Genomic DNA, 22,478 nt, shown 5'->3' with positions numbered 1-22,478 from the left:
TACCTTAATAAAGGATATACTGGCCATGGAAGGAGCATGGCACAGATTAACCAGAATGTTACTAGGGCTCTAAGGGTTAGATTGTAAGAGATGTCAAACTAGATTTGTGTTCCCTGGCATTTGGAAAGTTAAGGAGTAATTTGATTGAGATTTTTAGGATTTTGACAGAATTTGAAAGGGTAGACAGAAACTTTTTCTGCTGGTGGTAGAGTCTAGGACAAGGGGACATAACCTTAAAATCAAAGCCAGGCCATTCAGCAGAGAAACTAGGAAACATTCTTTACACAAAGGGTGGTAGAAGTGTGGAATTCTCTCCCTCAAAAAGCAGTAGATGCTAACTCAATCAATAATTTAAAAATTGAGATTCATAGATCTTTTTTGCTAGACAAGGGTAAAAAGGATAGGAAGCCAAGGTAGATGGATGGAGTTAGGGTACAGATCAGTCGTGATCTCATTAAATGGTGGAACAGGCTCGACAGGGTGAATATTCTACCCCGGTTCCTAGGTTTAAAAAAAAATCACTATCGATGCCTTTCTGGCTTCTGCAGATCGCACTGCACAGATTTGAATGCATTCATTTCTACACACAAATGATTATTGGGCATCCAATAATCTGTTGCAGTTATAAAGCAAGTGCATCATCTATTACACATAAATCAATCTGTGCTATATTATATTCCTCCCCTGGTTTAAAAAAAGTACTAGTAGTAATATATGTAGCCTCCAGAGTGACAATATGGTAAATCTATACAACTTCAATGTAAGTGTCATCAGCTTAAAACACAAATTTGATGCACTCCAAAATATGAGATGACCTGAAGAAAGTCATTTGAGACCTCAGCGCTTTAAGCTGGGTGACAGCACAGGGAGGAGCCTGATGCATCCTTAATCTTCTCACAACAATTATTTTTTGAAAGATTTTCTAGAATTCACTGCTCCTTGAAGAGCAGAAGCTAAAGCATTGGATACATTTGCCTCTGTAAATCTGAACACATAAACAGAGCAATCTGTATTCACTCACTGACATCCTGTGCGTATATGAACTTAACTATGATTTGTACAGAATAATTTATTTCCCTGCTTTGAAATAAAACTTCAATATTGAGAAGCATTCACAGGCCGTGATCAGACTTCCTCTCTATTCCTTCCCTTTTCACACAAATGAAAACAAAGCAGGTACGAAAATGATTAAATGGATTTATGATAATTTGCTAAATTGCTTGAAAAGAAAAATGATAGTTGCACTTGGCTCAGACTGTTTATCTCAAGTGCCACTTCAGTAATCAGCCCTCCATATATTAAGGATGACGAATTTGGTGACACCTGGTTAAATACCCAGGGAAGCTGTTAGTTCAGTTTCAAGCATCCTTAATTTTTAAATTAATGCCCTCTGGTGTTAATTTCCAGAAGCATACAGATTTCTGTATCTACAAAATAAAGAGCATCACCTTGGCTGCCTCAGCTTCCATCTTGCCCTCAGACCACTTGCAGCCCATACCTTACTACAGTTTAGACTCCACAATAAACTATTCCATTTCCCCTTCACTGGATTCATTTCCTCCATAAGTCCCATCACCTGTTCCTTCAACTCCTTCTTGACCTCTCAGCTGACTCTTCCTCACTCCCAGATTCACACGCCATCAAAAGCTTTCTCTCTTCAGACACCATTTCAATCTTTCAAAATGACCATCACCTCTGTCCTCTCTAACTGTGCTCCATCTTCAATCCAGCCCCACCCACTTCCTCTGAGGTTCCAGAGTATACCTTTACCATTCAAACTCCATGTCCGCCCTACTCTAATCCATTTTCTACTTGCTAACCAACACTAACCTGCTTTTCTGGTCTTTGACTTTCCTTAAATTCTTAATTTAAACTAGCTCCGAAAAGTGCAAATTAAAGATCTTTTCTCCCAATCATACAAGAGCAATTTTTATTAGGCTTCATGCCAAAAGTGGAGTCTTACTGATGATGGGAGCATAAAATTCACCATGCAACTCCATGTACCTAACTCACTGCACACAGCATTTTGCAGTGCTCTATTTCTGGAGATGCAATGAAGCTGGGTTACAGGCAGGCACAAGTCTCATTTAAACATGGGTATTAATGCAACACTGTGACACCCCAAATTTCATAACTTTAGAGGCAGCCCTGCGAACATGTAAAATGGGTCCATGGGAAAACTTGGAACCTGGCCTACTCAAGAAGGCTTCTTTGCTGTATCATCTGTAGCTCATTGGGTAGCACTCTTGCTTCTGAGTCACAAGTCCCACTCCAAGACTTGAACACAAAAATCAAGGCTGACACTCCAGTGTAGTACTGAGGGCGTGCTGCACTGTCGGAGGTGCCGTCTTTTGGATCAGACATTAAATTGGTGTCTGCCCTCTCAAGTGAATGTACAAGATCCCATGGCATTATTTCAAAAAGAGCAGGGGAGGTATCCCTGGTGTCCTTGCCAATATTTATCCCTTAATCAACATTGCAAAAAACAGATTATTTGGTCATTATCACAGTGCTGTTTGTGGATGCTTGCTGTGTGCAAATTGGTTGCTGCGTTTCCTACATTACAACAGTGACTACACTACAAAAGTACTTCATTTGCTGTAAAGCACTTTGAGATTTCCGGTGGTCATGAAAAGCACTACATAAATGCCAGTCTTTCTTTCTCTAAAGTGAAACCAGTTTCAGTTGCTTTTAAAGAGATTTTTGTGCATCTTCAAGTACATTTCGTTCCATGATTAGTTGGTATTGCTGGGTATTGTACCTGTACTTTATTTTACTTCAAGCACTTTTTTCCAGTATTCTTTGTTGTTGCTAGCATTTGGCTTGAACCACAGAAAGTGGTGAGTATTGGTACTACTTTGGGTGTATATAATTTACATGAGGAAGAGGAATTCTTGAGGGGAAAATGAAGGTGCAGTAACAGCAAAGGTGTTTTGTCCACATAGGCCCCTCCATACATATTTGGAAATGTCAGAAGAGATTTATCTTCACTGCCTCTGCTTCACAAGACAGGCACTCATATCTGTCATGTATGCTAAATGAGCTATACTAAGCAAACAGAACAGGCATGACTTCTCATGTAGAAGTGAAGTTTACCACAGCATGAAGCTTCCAAGCAGCGCCAGGGGTCATGTGCCACATTAGTCATTTTTCATGGCACCCATGTATCAATTGACAAATGCTACATTTACGAGTGAAAGCACTGGCAGTGGAAAGCTGACCATTTCGAAAGGATGCAGAACATTCAGTGGGTGACAGGGTTCCTACAAGTACAGGGTGTCACAGGTGGGCATAAGGGCCTGCAATATCAACCAGAGGTCCTATATGAAGGGTTTGCACTCAAATGCTCAACTGGTATCTGACTAAAAAATCATTACGCACATTATGTCTTCATTAGGTAGCAGCTCACAGTGCCCACATATTTTTCCAAGAAAGAATACATGCCCAGTATTGACCTCCGCTTCAAGGCTGCTGGCCGCCTAACACCAGAGAGCCTCAGCTGGAAGCCTCTGTATTTTCTTGGTGTCCCTGAAATAACAACTCAAGCTGCAAAAAAAATATGCAATGAAAAAGCATGTGCAATAGTGGAATGACCATGGACAAAGCTTTAACCAGTTCTTCTAATGGCAAGGAAGTTCCCAATTTAGGCTTGGCTATGATTGATGGACCCCACAAAAAATGTGTGCAAGAGGTAAATGGCAGAGTTACTTTTATCTTTCCCCAGATACGAGCAAATTTCTTACTCATTTGCAGCCAGTTACCAAAGACAGGGTAATTGTAGTGATTCAGTCTATCACCTACCTCTGTGCAACTTTTTTATTGGAGGGTGGTCTTCCATCTCAAATAGGGGCATTTTCCTTTTGTACAGCTCCGGTATCAGGACCTCCAAGTACTCTGAATCTCTGATTGCAATGTTGCCGCATATGCCACTGTGAACATTTAGCCTCCTTTTTTATCATAACTTTGCCTTTAATGGTGAGCAGAGATGCTGCTGTGCCAGATTATACCACTCTCCAGTCAAGCAGGCTGCGGGCCAAATTCTCTGGGTCAGCTTTTCACTAGCCAGTGGCACATTTAAATTAGGGGAAATAATTCCAGCTGCAAAAATTCAGCATTATCTGCCCTGTGAGCTACTAGCCAGATAGGCTTGCGCTAAGTGCCAGCTAAGCCACTTTTCTGCTGGTCTTGCAGCATTGAGGCTGTAGTACATTCATGATAGTACTAGTCACATTATTTGTTATACTGACTGCAGTACATAATGTTCCAGTGTATTCATTATGAGTCAATTAAAACTGAAAACATTCAAGGCTACAAATCTTACACAACTGTTCAAAAGTTTCAATGGTGACTCACCTTGATATCAAAATTGCAGTCAAATCTTCTAATCAGAACAATGAAGTTGATTGAGGAATTGTCCGTCATTGGTGGAGAAATAATTGGCTCACAAGCATTCTTTGGTCTTGAATAAACTAGGAAACCCTACAAGTAAATAAAGAGCAAATGGAGAAAAAAAAGTGAAATATTTATAAACCAAAACCCACATCTTCATTTGGATAGACTAGGAGGCAGATCTGAATATTTAGCCAAAGTACACTGATAAGTTAATTTTATACAATTTTTTTGCATTCCTGAGGGAATTGCTTTTCCCATTTCTCCTGAATCTGTTAATTTGAGTTGCAGTACATTTCCATGGGCACTAGTTAATCGCTCAAATAACCATGCTTCGTGTGCAAATCCAGACATATACCAGCAGGCTACTTGACTCTGTGGATCAGGCTTAATCTTGTATTCATCAGATATTCATACACATATATTTCCTAGCAGCGGCCATTGATTAGCAATCCCTAGCTCAAAGAAATTAAGGAAGCCTAAGGTTACCAAGGCTCTCCACCACTGGGGGTTTCCTAATGTCATTTCTGGGTCTGTTGTACATTAATTGAAAGGGATTTATTGCTACAACTAGTTAACAATTCCATTGTCATTGTATCATGAAACTGTATGGCTGAAGGCTAACTAGATGGACCTTGGTCTTTACTCATCGAAAAATTCTTATGGACAATTGTAGCCAGCACAATGCTAGCTTAGATAAGGCCAACTAACAAAACACAAGCAGGGAATGTACTTGGAATATTTCCTTCCTCCGTTAAGGAAACCAAAACTGTACTTGGTGTGGTCTTTACTCTTCCACTTCAATCCCTTTGTAATAAAGGCCAACATACCATTTGCTTTTCTAATTGCTTGCTGTACCTGCAGGTTAACTTTGTGATGTGTGGAAGGACACCCAGTCCCTCTGAATGCCAACACTTTCCACTCTCTCACCATTTAAAAATAATCGTTTTGCTTTTTTCCCACCAAAGTGCATAATTTCCCTCTTGCCACATTCTTGCCGACTCACTTAAATTTGTCCTGATCTCTCTGCATTCCCTTTATAGCACTTCTTTCCCACTTAACTTTGTACAGTTAGAAAACTTGGATGCATTAGTCAGTCCCCTCATCCAAATAATTAATATAGATGGTAAATAGCTGAGGCCCAAGCACCGATCCTTGCGACACCCTACTAGTTACAGCCTATCAGCCCAAAAATAACCTGTTTATGCTTATTCACTCTTTTAAACAATCCTCAATCCATACTAATACATTATCCCCAATCTCATGAGCCCTAATTTTATTTAAGAATCCCTCAATCAGATCTGTCAAACACTATTTTCTTTCTTAAGTCGTCTAAACTCTGCCCATCCATATTAAAGGCCTGCTCGAGTCTGCAAAAAAAATAAACCCGACCCGAGCCCGACAGAACCACATCCGGCCCGAGCCCTTCCATTTTTTCCCACGCCCGACCCGGCCATCAGTTAACTTACCTTCCGTTTTTCACTTTGTTGCTGATCTGCACAAACTTAAAATAACTGCAACAAAACCACCTTTCTAGTCCAAAAATGAAATTAACATTGGAGCCACTTACCTGTGATACAGCGTGTCCAACCCGGCCCGACCCAAGCCCGAATGCCGGACCTGTAAGTGCAACCCGACCCGGACGCATGTCATTGGGTCCCGTCAGGTTCAGGTTGGGTAGCAGGCCTTTAATCCATATTATGATTTTCTAAGTGCTGCATTACCATGTCCCTAATAATAGATTCTAGTTGTACCCCTTCCAAGGCCAATAGATCTTTCCATGTGCAGCACCCAAAACTAAACACAGCACTAAAGATGGGGTCTGACCAAGGTTCTGCTTAACCGAAACATCACTTCCTCATGAATTCTAATCGCTCGGGGATAAAGGCCAACATTCCATTGACCTCTTTGTACCTGTGCACCAGCTTTTAGTGATCCGTGTACATGGACACTTAAATCCTTGGCTGCATTTGCTGACAACGCAACCACTAGCTGGCGCTGCAGTGGCACATGCGCAAATGCAGTCTGTGCCACTGAACATCAGTCTGCGACGTCAGGCAGCTGCCAGGACTAAAAATGGCGCTGCTCAAATAATCACACGAAGGCAACCTAAACACACGGTAGCACACAATGGCCAGAGGCAGAGAGCGAGTGGGCTGGGGAGAGGGGGTAGCAAGCGGGCCAGGGAGGGAGCTGGCCGGTAGGGGTGGGGGTGGGGCCAGGGAGGGACCTGCCACCACACCAAGGTCTTCGGCCGCGCTCTCCCCGCATTACGCGATGACGCCATCTGCGCAGGCGCCAATCAATCCTGGCAATGCGGAACGCAGCGCATGTGCAGAGAGTAGGAGCCAATCTACGCATGTGCGCAGACTGGCGCAGTCTGAAGACGTCGGCTGCCGGCTGCGTTGTCAATAATCATTTTGTAAATCCTTTGGCTCCTCCACAACGCCTAGTCTGTCAATTATATAATTTTCTATAACGGCAGCATTCTGTTGAACTGGCAGTGTAGCTATTCCAAACACTTAGAATTACAAGGTAATGTTGGAAGACACAGCATTGCAAACCTCAAAATTATAAAGCTTTCAGTAACAACATTATCTCAATTTTATGATTACTATTCATTTTGGTTTGAAAACATTCTTTCTAAAACTATTGCAGTTAGGCTACAGGCTATTTCACCTTTTTATAAAACTACTGTAATGACATATACTGACAGCAGCTGACTTTCATCCCTGACTGGTTTTTTGGCAGCAACAGAAGTGACTATGGCATTACTATTGCATTATGATCCGATAATACACCAACAATCAGCTCCTTATGAGCCATTTCTTGAAGCTTTCAGTAATCGGCGTGAGCTTTCTTGCAATAACATTGTCTCACACAGATGAACAGGATAAGGAGATAGTTCCAGCAATATTCATTTGTAAGACAACCAATAGCTCTGCTGTGGCAGTGCTTGCAGAATATTTCTGGCATGGAGCATGGAGTTCCATATATGCTCACAGCAGTGAGATGATGCTGCAGACTCCTCTCCAGGGACACGTACTCGTCGAGAGTTTTGGCTTGACCTGTCTGCCAGTTTAGGCATGGAAACTGGATGTATTCCAGAACAGGCATCAGGCTTGGAGCCTGAGGTGGAAAGGCAACACTTTTGCTTTGGATCATCTTGTCATTTGGATGGGAAATAACCGAAGGTAGGGGTAGGCTTCACTACCACTGTCTTCTCACCTGTGTCCAGCAGATTTGGGGCTGATGGGAGGCGCTGGTTTGTCACTCCACTTTCCATCGTATTACAATCAGGTGAGGAGGGCTGAGAGGGCTCCCCTCTTTTCCCTCTCCTTGTTTGACCACAACTGGTTTATTTCTCATTTAAAATGTATATACTTGCCAATTCAGTGAGTGTTTAACTATATACGTGCCACGATCATAAAAATAACTAATTGGCCAGGTTTTGTTCAGTTTAACAAAGAAAATTACGCTTCAAATTTCACACACACTCGAGGTTAACACACACACAAATAGGTTACAGAGTGGGGAAGGATAGACTGGTCGGATTGGAGTCCGGAGCAATAACAAAGGGTTATAGAGTCTGTGGAGGTTGGTGACCTGGCTGGCTTCAGGCTGTATTTGGTGGCCCTGAGGCTTCCGGTTTGTAGATGTGGACAGCTGATTTGGTGGTCCTCCTAGAAACAGCGATGGAGATGATTTCCTTCATGGGGTCTCCGTCTACGGCAGTGATAGGCCTATAAGGAAGATGGCTGTGGTTGTTGGAGGTCAATTATCAAGCTCCAGGACATCACTGCAGGGGTTCCTCAGGCTAGTGCCCTAGGCCCAACCACCTTCAGCTACTTCATCAATGACCTACCTTCAATTATAAAGTCAGAAGTGGGGATGTTCGCAGATGATTGCACAACATTCAACACCATTCGCAACTCCTAGCAGTCCCTGTAGAAATGCAGCAAGACTTGGACAATATCCAGGCTTGGGCTGATAAATGGCAATTAACATTCGTGCCACACAAGTGCCAGGCAATGACCATCTCCAACTAGAATAAATCTAACCATCTCCCCTTGACATTCAATGGCATTACGATTGCTGAATCGCCCACTATCAACATCCTAGGGGTTACCATTGTCCAGAAACTGAACTGCAGTAGCCATATAAATACCGTGGCTACAAAAGCAGGTCAGAAGCTAGGAATCCTGAGGCGAGTAACTGATTTCCTGACTCCCCAAAGCCTGTCCACCATCTACAATGCACAAGTCAGGAGTGCAATGGAATACGCTCCACTTGTCTGGATGGGTGCAGCTCCAACAACACTCAAGAAGCTCGACACCATCCAGTACAAAGCAACCCGCTTGACTATCACCCCTACGCAAACGTTCACTCCCTCCACCACTGACCCACAGTGGCAGCAGTGTGTACCATCTACAAGATGCACTGCAGAAACGCACCAAGGCTCCTTAGACAGCATCTTCCAAACGCAAAACCTCTACCAAATAGAAGGACAAGGGCAGCAAATGCATGGGAACACCACCACCTGCAAGTTCACCTCCAAGTCACACACCATCCTGACTTGGAACTATATCGCTGCTCCTTCTCTGTTGCTGGGTCAAAATCCTGGAACTCCCTTCCTAACAGCACGGTGGGTGTCCCTACCTCATGGACTGCAGCGGTTCAAGGAGACAGCTCACCACCACCTTCTCAAGGGCAATTAGGGATGGGCAATAATTGCTGGCCTAGCCAGCAACACCCACATCCCATGAATTAATATAAAAAAAAGGTGGTTACAGCCAGTAGGCAGCGTTCGAAGCTTGCAAGGTGGCAGACAGAGGGGGAAGGGAGAGGGGGGAGGGAGGGAGAGAGAGGAAGAGAGGGAGGGGGGAGAAAGACAGGGGGAGAAAGACAGGGAGAGAGGGAGGGAGGGACCCCACTTGGGTCTTCTCTTGTCAGTCTCTATCTACTTGTCTCTTTGCTGCAGAGAAAACACCAGCTTAAGCACACAGATGATGGGCCTGTCACATGAAAGTCACCCAGTGATTCAATATGGTGGTTACCAGTGTGCATTCCCTCCTACAACTTAATCAGTCCATATCGAGGAATTCCTTTCTCTCAACTGGGGTGCCAGTATTCAAGTGATTAGGTTTGAGTGGTTCGTCTCCACCAGTTTAATGTCCAATTGATAGCCTTAATGTTCTGTTAATGGGAGCAGGATCAGTAGTTCACTCAAATTCCCAGGTCATTGTTCTTGCTGGGACTGGGCAGACAACTCGTCTCCACTTCCATGCATTGGAATGTCGGGCATAGTGCTGCAAATTGCGATGGCTATCTTATCTGCTGGTAAAGTAACCTTTTATCTGTTTCTTTTACGTTTAATTCAGGTTTCCAGCTGGTGGATTTTTAAAAATCATAATGTGACATAGCACGCTTTCGTGACAACTGTGATGCATGGCCTTTCTTCCAGCTCCTCTCTCACTGCGCTATTGCACCCTAATATTGTCCCTCTTTCTCTTACACATTGGAACAAAGTTGGGCTGGGCCATTAACTACATGGTTGAGGACAAGTTTAGCTTTGCGTTAGTCAGTATGTATACCCAGGTCAAGAATGCTTACTTTGAACAGGAGAGAAAGGAAAGGAAGACCAGAGTAATTAAATGTAGAGATTGGTAAATTTATAAATTTGAGATGATTCAGCAAATATTAAACCTTTTTCTTGCATTAATTATGTGATAAAAAGTTTATTTTGGGATATGTCGGGAGTAGGTGATTAACTATCACAGCAGCCAATATGGTAACTTTTTTCCAGCAATGATTCATCTGTGGTGTCTCAATGCTCAGCATGGGCCAATGCTGGGGTCTGACTGGCCTATGCTAATCATGTGACACCAAAGATCAATCAACAGTGTAAAGACTCATTACAATCATACAGTATTATAGACACAATAGGGCAGTATATTGGCCCACAGATTCAATTTCCTGCTTCTTTTAGTACATCAGACATTTTTGGTTCCTTCAAAACAGCCCTCAGAAAGAATGGAAGCTTATACATTTTTTCTCACAGACTTTTTAAAAAGGTTGAAACAATTTTTACCATCAAGTTACCATTAAATGGTTGTATTTACAGTTTTATAACATATCTCGTATCCTGCCCACCCCTTGGTAACCTCCAAGTTGCAAGCCCATTTATGGGACCAGAGTGCATCTTTATTAAGATTAAGTTGACTCCAGAATTCTCAGGAGGGTCAGTACTCACTGAGTAGAGCAGTGCTAACCTAACATCTGCCTCCCAACTGGTCCAAATATGAACTTGAAAACCACCCGACAGACCCTGTGCCTCGAAGAGAAGTCGTTCCTGTACTGCCTGTGCCAGAAGGAGGGGGGAGCTGCTGTCAGACCAGGACCAGACGGGAGCGTACCAGATTGACCGGGATCCCACATACTTCGGGCCCATATTGAACTATCTCCGACATGGCAAACTTGTCATCAACAAGGAGCTGGCAGAGGAAGGGGTTCTAGAAGAAGCTGAGTTTTACAACATAGCACCTCTCATTAAATTAGTGAAAGTAATACTTTTAATAAGAGACAGAGAGAAAAGCTGAGATCAGACGAGAACATAGTAAAGTAGCCAGAGTCACATTTAAGTCAGCATGGGGCTGGATCAGCATTTCAAAGTGTGGAACAAATGGGGTTGCATCCACAGAAAAGAATGCAACACGTGGCATCTACTCAACACAGCATCAGAACAAGGAAGGGGTTCTAGAAGAAGCTGAGTTTTACAACATAGCACCTCTCATTAAATTAGTGAAAGTAATACTTTTAATAAGAGACAGAGAGAAAAGCTGAGATCAGACGAGAACATAGTAAAGTAGCCAGAGTCACATTTAAGTCAGCATGGGGCTGGATCAGCATTTCAAAGTGTGGAACAAATGGGGTTGCATCCACAGAAAAGAATGCAACACGTGGCATCTACTCAACACAGCATCAGAAGACCAAGAATAATGTGGAAATGTCCAAAAACAAAAAACACTGGCAACCCTCTGAAGAACCCTCCAGCGACCCGGGTTCAGTTCTGGGTACTGCCTGTGCGGAGTTTGCAAGTTCTCCCTGTGACTGCGTGGGTTTCTGCCGGGTGCTCCGGTTTCCTCCCACATCAAAGACTTGCAGGTTGATAGGTAAATTGGCCATTGTAAATTGCCCCTAGTGTAGGTAGGTGGTAGGAGAATGGTGGGGATGTAGTAAGGAATATGGGATTAATGTAGGATTAGTATAAATGGGTGGTTGTTGGTCAGCACAGACTCGGTGGGCCAGAGGGCCTGTTTCAGTGCTGTATCTCTAAATAAAAAATAAATAAAAATATCCTGAACAAAGTTGTTCCCAGTCCATGTGGTCATTCCCAAACTTCTCAAATTTGGGGTCTGAACTTTCTCTTTAAATCCATTATCTTTAAGAACATAATCAGGAATATGTTTTGAAATCATATAATCTGAATCCCAAGAAGGGTTGATAAGAATAAAGAAAGCTAGAGCAGCTTATGACTTAGTGTCAGGAGTCTGAAACATCAGTTTCTCCAGAGTCATAGATCTGTCAATGCGTTACTGTTCTGCATGTATTATCTTACATTAGTGGCAAGGAGGTTGAATAAGTTCTTGTGATTACAAACAAACATACACTCTATACTGGGAATGGTACTCAGCAGTAATCGGAACACAGGAGTGGCTGTTCACTCAGATCTGTCCATTACACAAGTAAGGCAAAAAAAAAAAAGAGGTTCTACAACAAGTCAACAACTAGGCCTCTACACAGCAGCACTCCCACCACACAGAAATCACAGAATCATTGCAGTGCAGAAGGAGGCCATTTGGCCCATCACATCCGCACTGGCTCTTAAAGAGCAATTCCCTCAGTTCCATTCCCCTGCCTTCTCCCCGTAACCTTGCACATTCTTCCTTTTCATATAACTGTCCAATTCCCTTTTGAAAGCTTCAATTGAACCTGCCTCCACCATGTTCTAAGGAAGCACATTCCAGACCATAACCACACTCTGCATGAAAAAGTTTTTCCTCATGTCACTTTTGCTTCTCTTACCAAATACTTAAAATCTGTGCCCTCTCATTCTCGATCCTTTCATGATGGGAACAGTTTCTCTCTAGCTACTCAGTCTAGACACCTCATGATTTTGAATGCCTCTATCAAATCACCTTTCAGCCTTCTCTTCTCCAAGTAAAACAGTCCCAACTTCTTCAATTTATCTTCATGACTGAAATTCCTCATCCCTGGAACCATTCTTGTGAATCCTTTCTGTATTCTCTCCAATGCCCTCACGCCTTTCCTAAAGTGCGGCACCCAGAACTGGACGCAATACTCCAGCTGAAGCTAAACTAGTATCTTATACAAGTTCAGCATAACTTCCTTGTTCTTGTACTCTATGCCCCTATTAATAAAGCGCAGAATACTGTGTGCTTTATTAACCACTCTCGGAACTTGTCCTTCCACCTTCAATGTCTTATGCACATATACACCTAGCGCTCTGCTCTGGCACCCCCTTTAGAATTGTACCCTTTATTCTATATTGTCGCTCCATGTTCTTCCTACCAAAATGAATCACTTCACATTTCTCTGCACTGAACTTCATCTGCCACCTGTCTGCCCATTCCACCAACTTGTCTACGTCCTTTTGAAGTTCTACACTATCCTTCTCACAGTTCACTAAACTTCCGAGTTTATCATCTGTAAATTTTGAAATTGTGCCCTGTACACAAGGTCTAGGTCATTAATATATATCAGGAAAAGCAAGGGTCCCAACGCTGATCAACTACAAACCTTCCTCCAGCCCAAAAAACATTCATTAACCACTACTCTTTGTTTCCTGTCACTCAGCCAATTTCGTATCCATGTGCGTCCCTTTTATTCCATGAGCTACAAGTTTGCTCACATGTCTGTTCTGTGCATTGTATCAAACGCCTTTGAAAAGTCCATGTACACCACATCAACAGCATTGCCCTCATCAACCCTCTCTGTTACCTCCTCAAACAACTCCACAAGTTAGTTTAACATGATTTTCCCTTAAGAAATCCATGCTGGCTTTCTTTAATTAACTTGTATTTGTCTATATGACTATTGATTTTGCCCCAAATAATTTTTTCTAGAAGATTTCCCACCACCAAAGTTAAACTGACTGGCCTGTAGTTGCTGGGCTTATCTTTACACCCTTTTTTGAACAAGGGTGTAACGTTTGCGATTCTCCAGTCCACCCCCGCGTCTAAGTGCCTCTGCGATTTCCACCCTCACTTCCCGCAGTATCCTTGGATGCACCTCATTTGGTCCTGGTGTTTTATCCACTTTAAAGTACAGACAGCCTAGCTAATACTTCCTCTTTAGCAATTTTAAACCCCTCCAGTGTCTGACCTACCTCCTCTTTCAACATTGCCTGGGTTGCATCTTCTTCCTTGGTAAAGACAGATACAAAGTATTCATTTAATACCTCAGCTATGCCCTCTGCCTCCATGTGTAAATCCCCTTTCTGGTCCCTAATCAGCCCCACTCCTCCTTTTACTATTTATATGCCTATAGAAAACTTAGGGCTTTCCTTTAATGCTTAACACAACTCGACCAGTGGTGGGAACTCCTGGACTCAGACTCTCAATCTGCATCACTCTGGTATCATCTACTGCAAACATTTGTTTTTTTTCTGTTCGAGCACGAAATAAATTTTCCACTTTTAAAATTTATACGTAATTAAACATACACTTTACACTAGTATAATCAATTACATTCAATATTTGAGGAGAGATTGTCAAAGTCACACAAGTTAAGATCTGAACTTTTGAGACTGGTTAATGTTAAAGAGACTAAGTATGTGTGCAGCTGCAGTTTTTAAGAGCATCTCGAATTGAAACAAATGAAAAATTTTGTGAAGAAATGCTATTTATCAAATCTTGGTCAATGATTATTAAAATTACAAATAACATGGCGTAAACTTCTTCAACCACTGGTAAGGTGATTAAAGACACTACAATATGCAAAACTTCTTTCAGATCCCCCTTACAAAAGAGTCATAGAATCACTTACGGCACAAAAGGAGGCCATTCTGCCCATCGAATCCATGCTGGCACTCCGCAGAGCAATTCAGTCAGTCCCTCTTCCCCGCTCAGTCCCCACAGCCCCACAAGGTTATTTCCCTCAAGTGCCCATCCAATTTCCTTTTTAAATTATTGACTGTCTCCACTTCCACCACCCTCGTGGACAGCGAGTTCCAGGTCATTACCACCTGCCGCGTAAAAAGTTCTTCCTCACATTCTCCCTGAATCTCTTGCCCAAAACCTTTAAACTGTGTCCCCTAGTCCTTGTACCATCATCTACTGGGAACAGTTTTTCCATGTCTAACTCATCTAAGCCTGTCAGGATCTTGTACACTTCGATCAAATTTCCCCTCAATCTCCTTGTTCCAGGGAGAGCAATCCCAGCTTTTCCAACCTAACCTTTATAACTAAAATCCCCATCCCTGGAACCACTCTGGTAAATCTTCGCTGCAACCTCCCAAGCACCCTCATACCCTTCCTAAAGTGTGCTAACCATTCTCTCAAATGCCCTGCCACCTTCAAAGATTGATGTACATACTCTGTTCCTGCACACTCTTTAGAACTGCATCATTAAGTCTATATTGCCTCACTCTGTCCCTTCTGCCAAAATGCATCACCTCACACTTGTCTGCCCATTCTGCTAGCCTATCAATGTCCTGTTGCAGGCTGTTCATATCATACTCACTGTTTGCCTCTCCTCCAAGTGGTATCACGGCAAACTTTAAAATTCTACACTTGTTATGACCGAGGTGGGAGGAGTGCACTGTTCTTCCTCGTTCCACTTCTCCACAGGTCACAACATATGTTTAAATGTTTACCCAGTTACCGATACGGTCAATCATAGACTCTATTTTTATTCCAAAATAAAATACACCAACCAGGTTTCTTTAACAACAAAATCAGTTTATTATAAAACAAGACATAACCAGTAACGAAGCAAAGCATTAACACAGATTGAAATATGAAAGTTCCCTTTTCACATTAGGCACGCACGCACGCACGCACACACGCACACACAGGTTAACCGAAAAAACAGAGCTGGGGTGACTGCTCTCTTGGCTGGTTTTTTAAAAACTCCCACTGACTGCTCAAAGCAAAACCAAAACCAAAAACAATAACTCAAGAGTCAAGCCTCCTGACGCCTATAAATCTTGTCCTGGCACTTCTCTGTAATCATCTCCCCCAAGGCAAAGAGCCCCTGCTGGATATTTATCTGAAAACGGGTGACTTCCAGTACATGTTGTTTGCAAAGAAGACTTCTCAGTCCTTTCAATAACCCCAGTGAAAAAGATCATCCATGAAACCCTTTTCAGTTTTCCCAAATAAAACACAAGTCCTCAAAATTCAACAAAAAATTGAAGTACGTTCATAACACTGTATTCCAAGATGCAAGTCATTTATACAATAGCAAAAAAGAAAAGCAGTGGTCCTAGCGCTGACCCTTGGGAAGTACTGTCTACAATCCTTCAGCTGAAAAACAACCATTTACCACGACTCACTGTTTTCTGTCCTTAAGCCAATTTTTTTTACCCAATTGGACACCGACCTTCCTATTCCATGATCCTCAATTTTGTCAACCAGCCTTTTATGTGGTGCTTTATCAAATGCTTTCTTAAAATCCGTATAGAAAACATCCACTGCATTCCCTCCATCAACCTTCTCTGATACTTCATCAAAAAATTCAATTCGATTAGAGAAGCACGATCTGCCATTTACAAATTCATGCTCTCTATCCTTAATTAACTCAAACCGCTCCAAGCGCCTGTTGATTTCTTTTCCCTGATTATCGTTTCTAAAACCTTACCCACCACTGATGTTAAACTAACTGGCCTGTAGTTGCTAGGACTGTCCTTACAGCCTTTCCTGAATAATGGCGTTGCATCTGCCATTCTGAAGATTGGAGGATTATGGAAAGCCCTTCCGCTATCTCCACTTCCTTTAGCAACCTGGGAATGCAAGCCATCTGGATAAGATGACATCGACTCTTAAACATAACCAGCCTTTCCAGTAGCTCCTCCCTCAATTTTTACCCTACCCACTGCCTTTACTCTCTCTGCTTCTACTAATATTTTATCAGCATCCTCTTCCTTGTTAAAACACTGATACAAAGCACTCATTAAGCATTCTAGCCTTGCCCTGTGCCTCTAAGCATCCCTCTTTGCCCCTCATCGGTCCCACTCCATCTCTTACTACCTGCTTACTAATTACTAAGTAAAAGATCTTTGGGTTCCCTTTTACGTTGACTGCCATTTCATTCTCATATTCTCTCTTTGCCAGTCTTATTTTCCTCTTCATCTCCCCTCTCAACTTATTGTATTTGGCCTGGTTCTCACTTTGAAGAATTCACCTCACATGCACCATACACCTTATTTTGTTCCATCATCTCTATCTCCATCATCCAAGGAGCCTTCTTTTTGGTTCACCTGCCTTCCGCCCTTGTTGGAATATGCTTAGCCTGTATCTGAAGCAACTCTTCCTTAAAGATAACCCATTGTTCCGTCACAGTTTTTCCTGTCAATCGTTGGTTCCTTTTCATCCTGGCTAGATCCCTTCTCATTGCATTGAAATTAGCCCTTTCCCAATCTAGCTGCTATACCTTATATTGCTCCTTTCTTTTCTGCACTACAAGTGTAAACCTTAAGATATGTTGATCACTCTTACCCAAGTGCTCTCCCACAGACATTTGGTCCACTTGGCCCACCTCACTTCCCAACAGCAGATCTAGCAATGCCTTCTTCTCGCTGGGCTGAAGACATACTAATCAAGGAAGTTCTCCTGAACACAATCAAGAAATTCCTTCCCCCTCTTTTCCTTTACTCTAAAATTACTGCAATTGATATTTGGGTAATTAAAGTCCCCCAATATCACCACTCCATAGTTCTTACACATTTCTGTGATTTCCCTGCAGATTTGCTCTTCTATATCTTGCTCACTGTTTGGAGGCCTATAGAATACCCCTAGTAGTCTGATCATAAACTTTTTGCTTCTCAACTCTAACCAAATGGATTCTGTCCTTACCCCCTCCAGGACATCATCTCTTTCCAACACTACAATGTCTTCCCTAATCAGTACAGTCAGCCTCCCTCCTTTTTATCCTTCCCTGTCTTTTCTGAACACTTTATATCCTTGTATATCAAGTAGCCAGTCCTCACCATTTTTAAGTCACATTTCTGTTATTGCCACTACATCATATTCCCATACTGCTATTTGTTCTTGTCGCTCACCAACCTTATTCACAACTTTATGCATTTACATAGATAGATGTATTGTAATCCTGACTTTGCATTCCTCGTAGCCCTTTCTGTCTGCTCCTATCTAATATGGCACTACTTTCTTCTCTCGTACTGTCCAACATACTCATTATGTACCTTATTCCTCTTTTCTACTTCTATATACTGGTGCCCATCTACTGCCAATTTAGTTTAAATCCTCCCTGTTGAGGTGCAAGCCATGCCTTTTGAATGGGTGCCTTCTGCCCTGATGTCCCAAGAATCTAAAGCCCTCCCTCCTGCATTCATGCTCGCAATCTTCCCATTTCTACTGTCACCATCACGGGGCACTGGGAGTAATCCAGAGATTACTACCGTTGAGACCCTACTCTTTAACTTCCTCCATAGCTCCTGAAAATCTGACCATAAGACCTCAATACCGGCCCTTGCTATATCGTTGGTACCAACAATTACCACAACTTCTGCTTCACTCCCTTCCCACTGCAGAATATCCTGCACCCTCTCTATGATGTTCTTTACCCTGGCACCAGGGAAGCTGCACACCATGTGGGACACACAATCAGAGTTACAGAAATGTCCCCCTGACTATAGAATCGCCTATAACAACTGCATTTCTACACTTTGCTGTTCCCTCCTGTACAATCCCTTGCCCATCACTTCCATGGTCTGGACTGCACTCCTTCAGGGTATTGTCAGTTCCAGCAGTTTTCAATGCTATGTACCTGTTTGAGAGTGGCACACACCCCAAAGATTCCTGCACTTCCTGCTTCTTCCTAGTCTTCCAGATGGCCATCCACCTAGTATCCTGAACTCTTACTGCCTGTGGGGTGAGCACCTCCTGGAAAGTATGATCCAGGAAACTCTCCTGCTCCCTGATGCTCCGCAGTGATTCCAGCTGCCCCACAAGCTTGGAAATCCTGAGCTTGAGCTGAAGCAGCTGGAGACATTTCCTACACATGTGGGAGCTGGTAGCGTACTGGTAAGGTCACTGGACTAGTATTCCAGAGGCCCAGGCTAATGCCCTGGGGGGAGACATTCAAATCTCACCATGGCAGCTGATGGAATTTAAATTCAATTAATTAACAAAAATCTAGAATTGAAAGCTAGTCTCAGTAATGGTGCCATCAAACTATCGATTGTCATAAAAACTCATCTGGTTCCCAGATTTCCTTTCCAAAAGGACATTCATCTTCCTGACCTGGTTTGACCTACATGTGACTCCAGACCCACAGCAATGTGGTTGACTCTTAACTGTTCTCTGAAATGGCCTAGCAAGCCACTCAATTCAAAGGCAATTTGGGATGGGCAACAAATGCTGGCCTTTCCAGCAACGCCCACATCCCATGGAAGATTTTTTAAAAAGAGACGCGTGAAGTCTCCCGGCATTCCCACATGCTGCAGGAATTGCAAGCAACCGGTCACTACTGCCCATCCATGATCTAAAAAAATCTCTATTTCCTCTTTTAGAGTCTAGTTGGTACCTTGTTTAAGCTATTAATTTTAATTAACAGCTCTAGACCTGCTCTATGCTACTACTCATTAATTTACGCAGTCATACTCACCCTGATTGAGGCTATTAATTTCCCAGCTTCCAATTGGAAAGACCGCACTAGTTTGAGAGAAAGAGAGAAATACTCACCAAACACTTACCCACTTTCCTGTGATGTCACACTGATACTTTTTTCTTCATTTTCTCTCGCAGTGCTCTCTCTGCCGCTGCTTTATCCCCGCTGTGCTCTCAGACCTTCCTCTGTTCTCGCATTTGTATCTAAAGGGAATCTAATGCAGCTATCACTGAACACAAGGATAAAGATGCACAATGTGTTCATAATTTGAATCACAAAACTCAGTACTTTGGTATTAGTATTGGGATGTCATCCAACAATCATTGGAGAGATTCAGTATGCATTTACCTTCTTAAATGATGCAACATAAAAAAAACTGTGGGAATTGGCAAGTTCCTAATATTATTCAAATTTATATTTCATTAGCATCTTCATTAACAGCATTAATAGGAATATCAATTATGTTAGAATCTTAATGCTGAACTCAGCCACATGTAAAATAAGGACATCTGGTCTATTTGGCTCAGCAGGAAACAGGAATACATACATTACTAATTCACACAAACATTTAAATTCCTTCTTGGAAAATGACACAATCAAACCTGTCGGGTCTCCTTGCAGGATTTTACTATTTCAGACTGGGCCGGATCAATGCCAGGGCATCAATAACTCGTGCAGAAGTTATGCATTTCTTGACATTCAAAGCAGATTCTATTGCAAGCTGCTGGGTTCTGTGGAAGTAGCACTCCCAGTTTATAAAATATTGAAAAGGATTATCAGGAAAGTAACAGAGCTAATGCTATCATGATTCAGTATGCTTTTTAGAACAGGGGAAAATTAATTAGGTTTAACTGCTCATCTATTGAATTTCATGCTTTAAATCAAAAGTGCAGTGTCCATTCAATCATACCTTGAATCCTCCTTTAAAAATTCCATTTTAAGCACTGAAAAGTCCTAAGTAAGGAAGTAACCCTTTTTTCCCCATTCAATCCTTTTCTTTCATTCCACTCTCTTCAGAAGGTGCCAACATGCTGAGGTTATGATTCCACAGGCATCCTGCAGTCATCTAAGACTCAATGATGTGGTACTTGAAAAGGACGACAACAAAAATATTGAAGTCTGATGTAGAGTGGGAACCGTTGCCATGCATTCTGTTTGATAGGCCTATTCGCTACTTTCCTTTGATTGGCTGGCCTCGGTAGTTGTGCACTTTACAATTGAACCAATGAGAGCAGAAAGACATCAATGCATCATGGGTTTGCGTTTTTTCTGCTGTGCACGGTCAGATTTATAGCCATTTCCATAGGCCGTACCTTAATGCTTATTAAATTGATCTGTGCGGTTGATTTTTTTTTTAAAGCATTTGTTGGGGGTGGGGGGGGCCGGTCAGAAAAATTAATTGGGCCGCATTTGGCCCATGGGTCATACTTTGGGGACCCCTGATCTCTTCAAGCGTGAGCATAGACAAGTGTGGTCATGCTATTCGATCACATCGGAGCCGAATTCTGTCCTCATCAGACAAACAAACAGTGCACTATCAAAGGTCATAGAACAGCAATTAGAAAAAGCAGTGGCTGATTTTTCCCTCCTTCACCCAAGTTAACTCAGTACACATCAGGAACTGACCTGGGATTTTCCTGATCTTTATGGCTGAGAGTCATACAGAATCGTGCACTTACCAACCAAGCCACCTAACCAAGCTCAACCACCCACTTCTTACTATAAAAACAGTAATACATACAATTCAACCATGTAGAAACAAATTCCAAGGGAGAACACCGACATGGTGCCAGTATATAAACAACCCATTAATCATATCAATTTAATCAGATTATGAAAACTAAAGTCTGGAAACTATCTTTATCAACTAGAAATGGCAACACGTGGATTTTAGCAGCATTCAAGTGCGTGCTACACAAATTACATTTTATAATTCTTTAATTTTCTCTAAATGATAAATGAAACTGAAAGCTCTTTTTGGAGAGGAAAGAAAGCAGGGACCGGGGGCATAATGGTTATGCTACTGAACTAATAATTCAGAGGCCAGCACTAATTAACCAGGGACACAAAAAATCTCACCACAGAAGCAGGGGAATTTAAATTTAGCTAATGAAATAAAGTCTAGAATTGAAAAAGAAAGCAAGTATCAGTTAATACTGACAATGAAACAAATGTTCTTTAGGGAAGAAAATCTGCCATCCTTATTTGGTCTGGTCTACATATGACTCCAGACCTACAGCAACATGGTTGACTCTTAACTGCTCTCTGAAATGGCCTAGCAAGTCACTCAATTGCATTAAATTGCTACATAAAACAATAATAGAATCAGACCTAGGCACCAGACACAAAGGGACACCCAACCCAATCAATCGTGCAAAGTCCTCTTACCTAACATTTGGGGCCTTGTGCTAAAATTGGGAGTGTCACTTACTCACCAATAACCTGCTCACCGATGCTCAGTTTGGGTGCTGCTAGGGTCACTCGGCTCTAGACCTCAATGCAGCCTTGGTCCAAACATGGACAAAACAGCTGAATTCCAGAGGTGACGTGAGCGTGACTGCCCTTGATATCAAGGCAGCATTTGACAGAGTGTGGCAACAAGGAGCCCGAGCAAAATTGAAAACGCTCTGCTGGTTGGCGTCAAACCTAGCATAAAGGAAGATGGTTGCGCTTGTTGGTGGCCAATTACCTCAGCTCCAGAGCATCGCTGCAGGAGTTCCTCAGGGTAATGTCCGAGGCCCAACCACATTCGGCTGCTTCATCAATGACCTTCCCTCCAACATAAGGTCAGAAGTGGCGATGTTCGCTGATGATTGCGCATTGTTCAGTACATTCGCACCCTTCAGATATTGAAGCTGTCCATGCCCGCATGCAGCAAGACCAGGACAACATTCAGGCTTGGGCTGATAATTGGCAAATAACATTCGTGCCCGGCAATGATCATTTCCACCAAGAGATAAATCTAACCATCTCTCCTTAACATTCAACAACATCCTGGCCGGGTAACCATTGACCAGAAACTTAACTCGACCAGTGACACAGATACTGTGGCTACAAAAGTACGTCAGAGGCTGGGAATTCTGTGGTGAGTAACTCACCTAACTCCCCAAAAACCTGTGCAGTGGAACACTCTTTCTTGCCTGGATAAGTGTAGCTCCAACAACACTCAAGAAGCTGATCATCATCAAGGACAATGCAGCCCACTTGATCAGCAT

General features: G+C 42.5%; 1 protein-coding gene across 3 annotated transcripts in view; it reads right to left on the bottom strand.

Annotated features, from left to right (window-relative positions):
- rnf13 (ring finger protein 13) overlaps window positions 1-22,478 on the bottom strand; it is a 336,413-nt gene that overhangs the window by 209,441 nt on the left and 104,494 nt on the right. For 2 of the 3 annotated variants that reach the window (XM_068042622.1, XM_068042625.1), the window contains one exon: window positions 4,354-4,479. In XM_068042622.1, the coding sequence (XP_067898723.1) occupies window positions 4,354-4,479 (126 nt within the window). Of the gene's footprint in view, window positions 1-4,353; window positions 4,480-14,457; window positions 14,564-22,478 lie in introns of those variants that run through there. The other variant, XM_068042626.1, reaches the window with a different exon arrangement.

This window comes from Heterodontus francisci, chromosome 11, assembly GCF_036365525.1.
Source record: "Heterodontus francisci isolate sHetFra1 chromosome 11, sHetFra1.hap1, whole genome shotgun sequence".
Taxonomy (NCBI): domain Eukaryota; kingdom Metazoa; phylum Chordata; class Chondrichthyes; order Heterodontiformes; family Heterodontidae; genus Heterodontus; species Heterodontus francisci.
Note: the sequence above shows the minus strand (reverse complement) of the source record. Positions and strands in the feature narration are given on the sequence as shown.